General features: G+C 51.4%; 6 protein-coding genes across 6 annotated transcripts; 2 read left to right on the plus strand and 4 right to left on the minus strand.

The window, feature by feature from the left end:
• Positions 1–177: 177 nt before the first annotated feature.
• Positions 178–642, plus strand: CAOG_02712 (hypothetical protein; the record flags this gene model as incomplete). Its single annotated transcript, XM_004349412.1, has 1 exon — positions 178–642. The coding sequence occupies one exon, from the start codon at positions 178–180 to the stop codon at positions 640–642; it is 465 nt and encodes a 154-aa protein (XP_004349462.1).
• A 384-nt stretch (positions 643–1,026) lies between these two features.
• On the minus strand, positions 1,027–3,510 carry CAOG_02713 (RIO kinase 2). The gene is made up of 6 exons (XM_004349413.2): positions 3,221–3,510; positions 3,002–3,115; positions 2,866–2,920; positions 2,576–2,785; positions 2,283–2,474; positions 1,027–2,172 (listed from the first exon to the last, which is right to left on the minus strand). Exons 1-6 carry the CDS (start codon positions 3,423–3,425, stop codon positions 1,134–1,136), a joined length of 1,815 nt encoding a protein of 604 aa, XP_004349463.1. The 5' UTR covers positions 3,426–3,510; the 3' UTR covers positions 1,027–1,133.
• Positions 3,511–3,693: 183 nt separating this feature from the next.
• Positions 3,694–6,554, plus strand: CAOG_02714 (nars-prov protein). Its single transcript, XM_004349414.2, has 6 exons — positions 3,694–3,746; positions 4,247–4,521; positions 4,675–4,764; positions 4,869–5,018; positions 5,107–5,193; positions 5,363–6,554. Exons 1-6 carry the CDS (start codon positions 3,725–3,727, stop codon positions 6,428–6,430), a joined length of 1,692 nt encoding a protein of 563 aa, XP_004349464.1. The 5' UTR covers positions 3,694–3,724; the 3' UTR covers positions 6,431–6,554.
• CAOG_02715 (hypothetical protein) lies at positions 6,507–7,333 on the minus strand. The gene is made up of 4 exons (XM_004349415.2): positions 7,166–7,333; positions 6,968–7,046; positions 6,795–6,876; positions 6,507–6,703 (listed from the first exon to the last, which is right to left on the minus strand). The coding sequence occupies exons 1-4, from the start codon at positions 7,311–7,313 to the stop codon at positions 6,632–6,634; spliced, it is 381 nt and encodes a 126-aa protein (XP_004349465.1). The 5' UTR covers positions 7,314–7,333; the 3' UTR covers positions 6,507–6,631.
• Positions 7,334–8,063: 730 nt separating this feature from the next.
• On the minus strand, positions 8,064–10,087 carry CAOG_02716 (receptor accessory protein 5). Its single transcript, XM_004349416.2, has 3 exons — positions 9,932–10,087; positions 8,765–8,858; positions 8,064–8,664 (listed from the first exon to the last, which is right to left on the minus strand). Exons 1-3 carry the CDS (start codon positions 10,044–10,046, stop codon positions 8,343–8,345), a joined length of 531 nt encoding a protein of 176 aa, XP_004349466.1. The 5' UTR covers positions 10,047–10,087; the 3' UTR covers positions 8,064–8,342.
• A 2,917-nt stretch (positions 10,088–13,004) lies between these two features.
• CAOG_02717 (hypothetical protein) lies at positions 13,005–13,510 on the minus strand (the record flags this gene model as incomplete). The annotated part of the gene is made up of 3 exons (XM_004349417.1): positions 13,005–13,123; positions 13,312–13,365; positions 13,438–13,510. 3 exons carry the CDS (start codon positions 13,508–13,510, stop codon positions 13,005–13,007), a joined length of 246 nt encoding a protein of 81 aa, XP_004349467.1.
• Between the last annotated feature and the right edge of the window lie 62 nt (positions 13,511–13,572).

Raw genomic sequence — 13,572 nt, forward strand, 5'->3', positions numbered from 1 at the left:
GTTGAGGCGGCGGCGGCGGCTGCTGCTGCTACTGCTGCTGCGGTTGCCTCTGCAACTTCGTTGGCTGTCTCTGCCTCGTCATCGAGCACGGTGGATGCGGAATTGCAAAAGCCCCTGCTGGAGGTTGATGAGTACTGCCTGTACAATGAAGAGGAAGACGACATCTTCAAGGATTTGATGGAGGAAGACGCCCCTGCCGGATCCGACGACAGCAGCGATGCCGAGGAAGATGGCAACTTTGAAGGCTCTGACAGCGAGGACATGGACGTGTCCGATCCCGAGTACAACGGCACCGCTGCAACCTCGGCGACCAAGACGACGCCCAAGGGTCGCGCTCGCAAGGTTGCCGGGTCGGGTGCTGCCGCCAAGCTTGCCGCAACCTCCTCCGCGTCCACTCGTCAACGAAAGCTGTCGCAATCCTCGGACAGCTCCGATGTCCCCGCTCAGGCCTCGGGATCCATCGACAAGCGTTCGCTCAAGCGCCTTCGCAACCGCGAGGCTGCCGCCCGCTGCCGAAATCGCCGCCGTCAGCTCATCGACGAACTCTCCACCCAGGTCGCCGAGCTCGTTGCTGAAAAGACCACAATGGCAGCCACCATTGCTCGCCTTGAGGCTGAGCTTGCCACCACTCGTGGCAATTGAACAGATAACGCCAATGGTCGTTTCCAACCATGAATGCCTCGCTTTCTCCTTTGGCGGGTTGTAGTACACCCGGAACTGTTGATGAACTTTACTTTTTGTTATTGTTGTTGTCGTTGTTGTTGTTGTTGTTGTTGTTTCGATATTCCCCCCCCCCATTTATCGCCGATGCTGTTATTCATCCTGAGAGTGTCCTTTATTGTTTGATTGTTTTCGCTTGAGTGTGTTTTGTCGCGCCTGGATGCGTGAAACCCTTTCGTCGACTGTTATTGTAAAGAACACTATTTTTTTTTCAACCCGAACACTGCTGTTTCTATGCTGTAGATTGATCTCGGTGGCAAAAACAACTGGCGCAACAGCAAATGGAACTGCTAAAGAAGAGAAACAGTGTGCTTGAATGTATTGGTTATTCAGCACACCCGTTCAATACAAGTCAAAAACAACGAGAAAACTTAACAATCCACAGTCACCAGCACGCAGCACGCAGAAATGCATCACCAATCAGCCTCTTCCGTGCCCTGCCGTGCCTCCATCTTGGTTCGACGACGATCGCGGTTTTTAGCATCATTCTTGGAATCCTTGACTCGCACTTCGCTGGCGGCCTTCTTGTGAAGCTGTCGCTTGACGCGGGCGCGAATTTGATCGGGATCCACAGAAAGCGTGCTGGAGGCTGTGCTTGGTGCTCGCCCAGCACGACCAGGGGCTGTCGTGGGAGCGCCGTTTCGGAAGGGTTTGAAATTCTTGTTGCCATTTTCAGGCAGCTGCTCGTCCTCTTGCGCGACCAGGCTTTGTGGCGCGCCGGTAGCAGCAACGGGTTCGACTTGCTGCGGAGCGGCTGCAGGGTCTGTTGCATCGGCAGATGCTGGCTCGCTGCTGCTGCTGCTGCTGCTGGCGGCGGCCGCGGCCAAAGTAGCGGCTGCCATGGCAGCGACAACATCTGCGGGCAGCTCTGCATCTGGGAGCGGCATGGCCAGAATCGGCTCTCCCTCTGCATCGTGCAACATGGACAGGCTGACCATGTCCTTGCTGATGCTGTTCAGCCACTGCTTCGACAGGTGGAGGGAGTGTGCGGGGACATTGGCATTATTCGCCGCAGCATTGGCATCCGTGAGACTGATGGTCACGCGCTCGACTGGAGCAGCACTGCTTGAGGTGGCGGCAGCAGCAGCAGCAGCAGCAGCAGCAGCAGAGGAGGAGGAAGAGGCCGTTCGTGTCTTGTCGGCGCTCGCTTCATCATCCTCATCGTCGTCCTCATCACTGGCGCTTCCCAATTGAGTGGGATCGAGCTCTTCGTCGTCATCATCATCGTCGTCGTCATCTTGGTGGTCATCGTCTCCAGATGGAGCAGCGGCGCGAGCGGCAAACGCTTGCTGCAGCAGCTCGTCATCAGCGCGGGAAAACCCACTAGCAGACAAATCAATGTCCAGGTTTACGGCGCGAGTGGTGTGGTCCCGGAAGCGAGGATAGGCCGCCTCGTAGTGGAACTTGCGAGCGAAAAACTCGCGAATGCAAGTCACGTCTCGGTCAAAGTAGCTGAAAGGAGCGAGCAAGCACAAAACACACAAAGACAAAAAAAAAAATAGCCAAAATGAGAGGAACAAATTCAGGGCAGAAAGCACAGCTCACGTTCAACAGGCACGTACTATTCGGCATTCTCGTGTGATGTTGAAACCATTTGGGGGAAATCAATCAGCGTCACTCGCTGCTCGTCGTCAATGAGCAAATTGAACTCGTTAAAGTCGCCGTGAATGAGGCCGTACGAGGCTAATCGCACAATGAGATTCATCAAGTCATTGTACAAGCGAGGCACGTCGCCCACCTCTTGAACTTGGGTGCTGAAGGGTTGAGAATACAAGTGGGAGAAGGTGAGCGCAAAAAAAAAAAAAATGGTCCAAACTTTGGACTGAATTGTGAAATGAAGAGAGAAGCCACGTACAGAGGATAGGCATTCACGAGCTGCATGATGACGCAGTGTCGGTTAAAGTCAATGGGCTTGGGCACGGGAAAGTCGTGGTCGTACAACGCCTTCATGTAGGCAAACTCTTTGGTCGCTGCGAGTCGCGAGAGGTAGAGCCAAGACGCCGACGTCGCTTTGCCAAGATAGTCGCGCTTTTCCTTGACCTTACGGAAAGAGACTCGACCCAATCTGCAAGAAGCAAAAAGGTGGTTGTTAGCGTCGAAGGAACGGAGGATGATGAGAACAAAAAAAGTGTCTGCAACATTTACCGTTGAAGTTTGAGCGCCATCTGCTCGTCAGCCTCATTGGCCACAATGTAAATGTCTGTTCGTGTGTAAGCAATGCATCCAAGTCAGCCAGCTAGCGGTGGAGGGGACGTCGTTCAACAATAATGGTTTCCTGTACCAGATTCTTTGCCGACACCGATTTGGTTGCCCACGGAGCTCAGGCTGTTGCGATTGGCCATGGTCTTGAGCGCCAGGTAGTCGTATCCTGGGTATGTCAGACGATATCCGCTGTCTACAGTGGTGGTGGTGGGGGGGGGAGGAAATGTGAGTTTTGTGCGCTTCCATGTGGACAAAAGTTACGCAAACAGCTCAGCGAACGACGCCGACCAAACCGTACATTTGGAGTTGTCGTAGGCGACGAGCTTGTGGCGCGTGAGTTCGATGAGCAGCTTGCGAGCGCCGCCGTGCTTGAGGCCTGCAATGTGGGAGATGAGGGTCGTCGGGACCACCTCGTGGTTCTTGGAGCCCATCTCGAGCGCAGTCAGCACGCGAAACTCGTCCCGGCTCAGGTAGCGCAGCTTTTGCACGTTGAGCTTGCCCATGTTTTTTGTGCGGGTATTCAGGAAGAGCAAATCAAAGAAAATGTGCAGAGGGGGAAACGAGTGGAGAAGCTAAAAGAAAACGGAGAAACAAAAGAAGACTGACTGGAATTGCATTAGGATTGGCCCGGTCAAAGCTCCGAGCGGTTTCTGCATTCGCATTTGCACTTGTTTTCAGGTGTTTTATGGATGTATGTGTTGCATTCGTATTTGTCTCTCACTCTGGACGATGACAACGAATGACAGAATGAGATCATTCTTGTTTTTGTTTTTTCCCTGTCCTATCAAATCCCATTGTGAACATGTCTGCTCCATCGACATCCGGTGTGTGGTCGTTGTCTGTCCCATCATCAATGCGCGGGTGTTGTTACTACTGCTTTTCCACACACACCCAAACCCCACCTCCTTCTCCTCCCCTTTGCTTCTTCCAAATGGCCAGCGAGTGTGATCTCAATGCAAAACACAGCAAAATCCATTTCCTCGTGTTTTTGCTCTTTTTTTTTTTTTTTTTTGTATTTGATTTTTCGTTTCAAAAGCATTTCTCGTTTTCGTTCTCCGTCTTGTCGGTTCGCCTACGACAGACACTCAGTAGACTCCCCTTTGTTTGCCTTTGTGCACTGGCAGAGTGACTGTGTTGGAAGCCCCCTCGCTTTTGCGACGGACATGACGTAATGTCGATCAAACCAAAAAGACACACAAAAAACCAAAAAACAAAAAGATCTCGACTTCTCCCAGCCATTGTCTCGCGCAGTGACCTTGTTCTGACTGTTTGGTGATGTGTGGATGTGTGTCTGTGTCATGATTGACATTGCAAACAACAACAGCAGCAGCAGCAGCAGCCCCGGCTGAAGAGAAGGTCTTCTACACGTCCGAGCGCGCTGGCAGCGACGAGTCCGGCGACGGCTCTGAGGCAAAGCCCTTCAAGACGGTCATGCAGGCCCTGCGTGCAGGTGGCCCGGATGCCAACGTCGTCATCTTCCTCGACGGGCAGGCCGCAGACGGCCCCCGCTGGGACAAGCTGTCGGACTCGCAACTCAAGAAGCAAAAGAAGAACTTTGCCACCGAGCTCAAGAAGGCCGACGCCCGCGCCAAGAAGGACGTACGTCGAAATCTCGTTGTGTCTGTGCTGGTCTGCGTTGTGTGTGACGAAGCCGTGTGGGCTGTCCATGCTCGCTCAACAACGGGTGTCGTGACATAACTGAAAGCTCATGCGATGTCATTTGCGGTTCTTTGTTTGGGGTTTTTTGTGTAGGCCGAAGACGCCGAGAAGCGTGAGAAGGCCTTGGAGGAGGCCAGCAAGATCAAGATCACCCAGAACAAGGATCTTCCTGCTGCCAAAACCGTGAGTTGTCAGATGGAATGTCGGAGGCCTGGCAGAACTGTGCAATGTTCTTGTCACTGACTTTTGTATTCATCATCATCACCCCACTCCCACACACACCCCAGATCAAGCTCCGTGACACTGTTGCCCACCGTGGCACCCGTGTCAAGGTCCAGGGCTGGCTGCACAACCTGCGCCGCCAGGGCAAGGACATGATGTTCCTCGTTCTGCGCGACGGCACTGGCTACCTCCAATGCCTGCTTACCGGTGACATGGTGAGTCATGCACGGCTGCTGTGTGTGTGTTTTTTGTTTGTACTGGTGGTGTTTCTCGGGGTGCTGATGAATTTTGCGCTCGGAACAGTGCCGCACGATCGAAGCTGTCAAGCTTGAAACCGAGTCCACTGTCTCTGTCTTTGGTATTATTAAGGAGCTTCCTGAGGGCAAGACGGTATGTCGTCGTTGTTTTGCTTGACCACACTCTGGTGCGCTGTTTGCTTTTCGACTCATGATTGTGTCGGGTTTTTTTTTTTTTTCCCTGTTTTTTGTTTTTTCTTCTTCTTCTTCTTCTTCTTTTTCTTTCGGTCTTGTTTGCCATCCTCTCCAACGCAAACTCGCAGGCCCCGGACGGCCACGAACTCGCCGCCGACTACTGGGAACTCATGGGCACTGCCCCTGCTGGTGGCCTCGACCACGCCTTCAACAAGGAGTCGGATCCCGACGTGCTGTTCGACAACCGCCACCTTGTGCTGCGCACCGACACGTACTCCAAGATCCTCAAGCTGCGATCGGTCGTCACCCAGGCCTTCCGCGAGCACTTTTTCAACCGCGGCTACTTTGAGGTCACCCCTCCGACCCTGGTCCAGACCATGTGCGAGGGCGGCTCGACCCTGTTCAAGCTCGACTACTTTGGCAAGGAGGCGTACTTGACGCAGTCGTCGCAGCTCTACCTCGAGACGGCCATTCCCGCTGTTGGTGACGTCTTTTGCATTGCGCAGTCGTACCGCGCTGAAAAGTCGCGCACTCGTCGCCACCTGACCGAGTACACGCACATTGAGGCCGAGTGCCCCTTCCTCGACTTTGAGACGCTTCTCCACAAGCTGGAAGACCTTGTTTGCGACGTTGTGGAGCGCGTGCTTGCCTCCCCGTACGCTGGTCTGCTCAAGGAGCTCAACCCCAACTTTAAGGCCCCCAAGCGCCCCTTCCGCCGCATGGAGTACAAGGATGCCATCGTTTGGCTCAAGGAGAACGACGTCCGAAAGCCCGACGGCACCTTCTACGAGTTTGGCGAGGACATTCCGGAAGCCCCCGAGCGCGCCATGACGGACAAGATTGGCGAGCCCATCCTGCTCATGCGATTCCCCCGCGAAATCAAGGCCTTCTACATGCAGCGCGATGCTGGGGACCAGCGTCTCACCGAGTCCGTTGACATGCTCATGCCCGGCGTCGGCGAGATTGTCGGTGGATCCATGCGTATCTGGAACCTCGAGGAGCTCGAGGCCGCGTACCGTCGGGAGGAGATTGACCCCGCAGAGTACTACTGGTACATTGACCAGCGCCGATACGGCACGTGCCCGCACGGTGGCTACGGTCTTGGTCTTGATCGCTTCCTCACCTGGATGTTCAACCGAGACCACATTCGCGATGTCTGCTTCTATCCCCGCAACATTGATCGCTGCAAGCCTTAAGCGTGAGGCATTCGGACTTGGTTGAGTGTGGCGCATGGCTTCTTTTTTTTTTTTTGGTTGAATGTCAAAGAGAAAGTTTGCCAAAGGTTTCAATTGTTCAGCTTTGTCATTCATTGCGTGATGGGTGCATTATGAAGGTAGTTGGTTGCATGAGAACTGGAAAGGATTGAATTGTGCGGAAGGCAAGTTTTACATCCATCATTAATCCTCCTCTTCGAAGAACATGGCAACCAGCTTGGGGTCTTGGCACTGGGCGTCGTTGAGGCGTCGCTTCTGTGCATCATTTTACAATTGGTTGTTGTTTTGGGTGAGAAATTGAGTTTATGAGCGCATATTCGAGTACGAATTTTGGTGCTGAACTTACAGTGTCAACTTCGAGCAACGTAGGAACGCACGCCACACGGAGATCGGCAGCCTTGCGGAAGACGTTGTTGCTGTCCTTCCATCTGTAGAATGTTCACAGGTACAGAAACACTCGAGAGTCAGTGACGTACCAGCAGCAGCAGCCTCAGACAACGCGGTTCAAAGGTCACGGACTCGGCACGCTCGCCGACAGTGCAGTAGATCAGAGTGGCATCGGTCTGCTTGCCAAACTCCTTCATGATGTGCGGCTCGGCTGTGGTTGAGAACGAGCGCACAGAATTGGACAGAGGGTAATAACGCAGGAGGATGTGAGTGTGAAAGGTGAAAACCATCAACGGAGGTTTTTTTTGGAAGTGTATGGAGTTGCATTACAGGCGACGCAGTCCGGGCACCAGCTGTTTCCAGTGGCGGGATCCTTGGAGCCACAGAACAGGGCAAAGAGGCGGCCGGCATTGGCGGCTTTGGCGGTTTCGGCAGCAGCACGGAATTGGTCCAAACCAGCGACACGAACAATCGACATTGTGAAGTTGTAGAGGAAGGAGTGCGTTGCATTCATTCAGTAGGGTTGTTTCTAAGGTTGGGAATTGTTGGTGATTGTTGAGTTTGTGTTAGTTCGGTTGGAAACACGAGACTATGGCAGTGCGAGAACGTGCGACGGAATGACTCGAGGTATTGAATTTTGGTTTTCAAGCCTCAGGTTTCGTATCGATGTACTACCTGCATGCACCCGGGTGTGCCGTCGCCGCTTGGTGATTTCGAGTAGACAAATTGTTTTAGTTGCCCATTGCGTAGGACATGCCTGGAAATATAGGTTGATTGTGCTCGGTTTGTCCGATAAAAAGAGTGCGATCGTTTGCTCCAATGTATTGAGTCGTGGAGGTCTCTGTTGGGCTTCAGCTCTTGTGAATAAATTAAAATGCATGATATTGATCAGAGTGTGGTGACGGTGGTTTGCGTTTTGCACGTTCTGTGCTCGACGCTATGAGTTTGGTGCTTAATAACGAGCCGATTCCACCAGTTTCAAGAGGACCATTCGCTTTCATTGTTTGGCTCAAACTTCACTTTTTATTCCGACCTCCTTGTGAACAGGAGCCGTCCCCATTCATTCCCAACATATACAGTAGATGAAAATATACATGCACTGCCCGCGTGACGACAGTCAGGCTCACACAACACAGAGAATTGGGCACTTTTCGTTTGAGCGGCACTCCAAACACTCGTTTTCTGCACAAACACTGCTACCAAACACAATCCAATGCTCAACAATCAATGGATAAAAACTAGCTTTTGTAATGTGACACCGAAAGCGACAAACCAAACCAAACAAAAAGGCAATTGAAAAAAAAAAGCGACCACCTGGCAAAACCGGCAGAAAACACCGCATGCATTATCAACATCAACGGGGTGAACAAGCGAATGAACAACAGTACAGTAGAGCAACCTCAATCACACACGGGCGAGGCTGATATCATGCGATAGAGCGGAAGCTGAGCTGGATTTTTTTTTTTTTTTTTTTTAGGTTTTTGGGTTGGTTGCATCTTCCACAACCTTATTCGGTCTTGTTGGCGTTCTGGACAGCAGAGCTGGCAGCGCTGGTGGCAGCGCCGCGAACCTTGCTGATGCCGTGGTCAATGTCGGCCTGGTTCTGGAGGAGGAAGCGACGAATGACGTTCTGGTAGAGCTGGGCAGCGCCGTTCAGGGTGGGGAGCATGAGGTAGACGAGGAAGACAAACTTCATGAGGTAGTAGAAGGGCAGCCAGTGGAGGATGATGTCGCTGAAGAACTCGAGCAGGCTGAAGAAGGCGAACACGACCCAGTAGGTCAGCCACTGCGTGTCATCGTCCTTGTTTGTCGACTCGATGGCCTTGAAGCTGTGAATTGCGATGAGTGTGTTCGCAAAGAGCACAAAGATTAGTTTGGCAAGGTGATTGTTGCATGACAAATGAACACCAAGCAAACATGGGGACTCACGAGGCGTATGCCGGGTAGACAAAGCCGACAATGTTGCAGACAAGCTGAGCGCCGAGGCCAGCCGAGAGCGACAGGAGGATGAGAAGGAAGCCACCTGAAGAGCAACATCAAAACCAAACGAGAGCAATGCGACGTAGCCAAAAAAATCAGAATCGAGTGTCCCAGTTATTTAAGTTGTCGAAACGGCCAAATGCGTCAGTTTGAGAGAGTGCGTTTTTGTTTTGTTTTTGTTTTGTTTTTTCATTGAGTGTGTATTTCGTCATTGACCCGCGTCTTCTTTTTCTGTGATGCTTCAACCCACAACAGCAATAACAACAACAACAAGGCTTCCAACTTGCACTCTACACTTCAGCAACAGTGTTTACAAATGTATGTGTGTTTTAGTTGTTTGGTTGTTTCATTTTTTTTTCGAGGTATGTTTTTTTTTTTTTTTTTTTTTTTGCATTTTTTCAATTTGTTTCATTTTTTTCTCCTTATTAAATGTTTTTTTTTTTTCCAGCCCGCTTTTTTTTTTTTTCATTCTTGACGTCCGTCGAACGTCAGCGACGTGAACAAGTCGAATGCAACCAACCTGCATTCACAAACGCCATCCACCGTTTCGCCACAGCACCAACGATTGCCACAAACGGTATGGTTTGGAAAAAACGAGCAAAAAAAGCCCAAAAAATAAATAAAAACCGTTCTTGGCGTCAGATTGGCTTGCTGGGAGCCGGACAACGTTCCCCCCACTGACGCTCGGCGTTCCCTGTCTCTGCACCAAGAGCGTACTGTTGCTGCTCCCCCCGTGCAATGCGTTCGACCGCAGACATCGAGAGACACAACAAAAGAAGAAAACAGGAAAAAAAAAAGAGAAAAATGCGTTTTTTTTTTTTTTTTTTTTTTTTGGTTTGCTGAAGTGGCTCGTTCAGCCATGTCTCAAAGACATTCGCACGTCGTTCCATCGCTGTCCATGCAAGGAGACTCTGCGCTTCATCTGGAAATCACCCCGTTTCCACCTCCCTGCTCGCGAAATGACACTGTACCGCTGGCTCTTTTACAAGGCGCTTTTTTTTTTCTTGTTTTTTTTTTTATCCCGTTTTTTCACAGCTTCCTCTTCCTTCCTTTCCCACCCTCGCTTTGAGCTCTGATGCAACGTCAGCTGTCGAATGGAAAAAACAAGGGACGTACCGATGGCAAGGTAGGCCTTGGGCACCTTGGTCTGGTCCTGGAGGCGGATCATGAAGGGATACTTGTTGAGCTCAGCATCGAGCTTGTCGAGGTACAGCTTGACTTGATCGCCCATCGTGTAGTGGTTTTGGTTGTGTTGAAAAAAAACGACTGACTCTTCATTCAATGCATTTCACTCCGTACTTGATAGTCAAAACGACAAAGGTAACAACTACAGTAATTTTATTGGCAATTGGAGGCGCTCCACCGAAAACAAGCAACAGTGCAAACGTCTTTTTTTTTTGAGTGGAGATGGGGCGGAGGGAAGGTCAGAGACTGGAATCGCTGGCGGGCTTCGCTCGGGTGCCCTGCCCGACCTGAGCTGTTTCTGGCGGAAATTCCAAAAGGGTATCCTTATAATATCGTGTAAACTCGATTGCGCTTGAAAAAACGGCGCTCCGAGCACTTGGCGTGGCCTGAAGCTCAAACAAGCGATTTGCCCTGACGAGTAGACACGAGCCATCACCTCGCGGATGGTATTTTCGGATTTCCCATGCAAATTTAATGTGGGTTACAATCGTTCGTCGGTCATAAAAGTCTCAAGTGGAAGTCACCAGGCTGAAACTCGAATTTTTTCGAACTTGGAAAAATTTTCCTTCCAACCCATCCCATTTCGACAAAGCATGTACAAACCTCCACTTTCGGCTGTACTTTGTGTTTTTACAATGTCGGCAATATACTGATAGTGGTGAAGCGGGATAAAGTCGACGGGAAGATGGTCATTTGCGACCCCTCTAAATCGGTGTTTTTGAGGGGTGGTTTGCACTTCACCCATACAGGAGGATATAATCGACGGTCTGATGATGGCAAATCATCTAACCCGTCTCCAATATGCGGGAAAGCGTGTCGGTGAAAAAATAATTATGATTGGAGCCGAGATCGGCACAGTCGGCTTTTGGGGCCAGGTTGACATATTTTGGCCAAGACTGCTGCAAAGCTGGCCGAACACCTGGAATTTGCTCTTTCCTTACTATGCAACTGTGCTCGTGTGGTGGGAGGAGGATTTTAGGGTGTACATGGCGTGAACGGCGAGCTGTCAGGTTTTCGGTGTCGTTTCGGCCGGGTTGCACTTGACCTCGTATCTCCAACTCATCTTGTTGTTACATCTCCCTCTTCTGGAATACGGTTTTCCACACGTAATTCCATGTCTGGAGGCTTTGGATGGTGGTAAAAACGAGCTCAATATCGCTGGGCGGGTTTGTCGCGATTTCAGGTGAACAAAAGGCGTTCCTGGGTTTCTGACCGAAAGCGAGGTCTCCCGGCCGTCCTAGAGCTTCAGTAGTATATTCATGCATACCAAACGTCGGAAACATGGTTGAAAACGGATGGCATCGGGGCTACGACCCCAGAAGTACATCATGGTCGTTTTGTTGAATTCTCGTCCAGCCCATGAATACGCCCTTCCTGCGGCTCCTCACCTGGTTCCATCGCCGCCCGCAGGCGATTCTAGTGTGCGCTGGTTCCATATAGCTGTGGCTTGAATGGTGCAACCTCTAGTGGACCCTGAGTACGGAAATTGGTTCACAGTCAAATCGTGGCACTTTGCCAACAGGTAACAGAACACAGCGTTTCGGAGCCCTGAAGGCCCTTACATTCGCTTTATCACCAGATTCCATGTTTTAATGTTGTCTTACGCCAAAATATAGCATGCTATGACATGATCTTTGACCAGTTGGGTGATTCGGGCCTCCGAGCCCGTTTGGGCGGAAAATCCACCGAATATCGGAGCGCATGGCCTCTGAGGACCTTCCATGGCGATTCCTCTGCTGGAGCAAGTAGTTCTATGTTCGTAACACCTGTGGCTAGCGCGGCGCCGCGATCCCGTTGGTCTAGATGGAGAAGCGCGCGTGAGACGCCGCTGGAGCACCGATTTGAGCTGGATTCCATACACTGCCTACTTTCGGGGCCACCATCGTAGATTGTTCACTCTCGCTCGGGATTCCTGGTTTAATATGTGTTGTACTCTGTTTGCCAAAGTTTCAAAGGATTGACAGTCTTGTATCGTGAGATCGGTGGGTTGGGAGCACTTTGCGCCGGTTCCGGACGACGGCCTCCCACCGAGTCCCTTGACCTACCACCTGCCCTTCCTTTGCGCTTTCTAGCAGCTGACTGGGTTTTATCTTTGATTTATGACGCTGGTAGGTAAAGTAGGCCGTGCATTACGAAATCGCCACCGGCTGGCTGATTTTCAGGGGGTGGTTGGCTCTGTGTTGGACAGTATCTATACCGCTCTTACTTTTCCAATTGTTAGCCATCTCAATGTTTTGCTCAAATCCAAAGTTTGAGCCCAAAATCTCACTCCTGCTGCTCAAGCCAGGCCTCCCAAAGACGCGGTGTCGCGAACATCACGTCCTTGAATCCCGAAAATTTTGCTTAAAATTACTTCTATTGTATATGTGTGATTGTTTTCTGCAGTTGTGGTGAATCCAAGTAGACCCCATGTCGAGAGCCGGGTCGACTTTCGGCCAATGTGAATTCAGCAAAATCAGCATAATTGGGGGAATCCGGCACTTCCATGGTTTTATTGGTCTAAACATGTTCATTAGTGTCTATAAACATAGTCACATCGAAAAAGCGCCGAAAAGTGGGGTGGAGGGGGGACTTGAGGTCGAGGTCGAACGTAATGCAAATGACTGGGGCAAAAATCCCCAAAAATGACCACCATGCCCAACCTACTTTCCATCGATATTTTTACATTGTTAGATAGAACAAACTTTGGCTGATCCGAATCTTGAAAAATCGGCTCGCAAGGTCCAAACCCCGAAGTGCAGTAAAGGCGCAAAGTTCGCTTTTTGCTTCGGTTCGGTTCTGGGGAAAAAATTCTACGTCTCTCTACTCAGTCCTACCGTCCCGCCAGTTAGTACATTCGACTCGATTTGGTACTGACTACACGTTTCTGGTGGTGCGAAGGCGCGCGGACGCAATGGACCCCAATGGCGGCATTGGGTGGTCGGGGGCCTGGCCTGGCCGTACTATTGGTGCCCCGCCCTTTCTACGTTGTATGCTACTAGTGCTAAGTATGAACTATCTATTGCTACAGTAAGAACGGTGCAGCTCGCTCGGGAGGCCCGCTATCGGGCTCTGAAGATTGACGCATTTGGGCTTTTGGGCCCGCCGCCTCGCTGCTGCCTGCCCGGTACCCGCGGCTCCACACTACAGTGATGTTGTACAAGTGTGTTGTGCATTAAAACAGTGCCAGGCGGCCGATCGGCGGACCTTTGGGGTGGAGGCACCCAGCGTCGGTGCCACCAACCAAAGTCACACCAACCAGTCGACCATGACATGTCTTCCCGCCCCAGTGACACTTGCACAACATCATTATAGCATGTTGCCACACGTACCAAGCAGGCAGTCCGCGGCAGGGCTCGAGGGGACCACGAAAGGCCGCTGGGGCACTGGAGTTCCTTGGAGTCTTGGAAGAGCCGGCTTCCCATTGACTTACCTTGGGGTGGGAACTGGTGACTTACCTGAAGGTGGCTCTGTTTCTTGATGATAGCATCGGTGGAGGGTCGCGGACGCCTGTGGAACCATCACCAACATGTGGGGGAAGAAAGTGAGAAAAAAAGTCATTGTTTCGTTCAGCACAGCGTACAGTCTAGGCC

This window comes from Capsaspora owczarzaki (genome assembly GCF_000151315.2).
Source record: "Capsaspora owczarzaki ATCC 30864 unplaced genomic scaffold supercont2.3, whole genome shotgun sequence".
Lineage (NCBI taxonomy): Eukaryota > Filasterea > Ministeriida > Capsasporidae > Capsaspora > Capsaspora owczarzaki.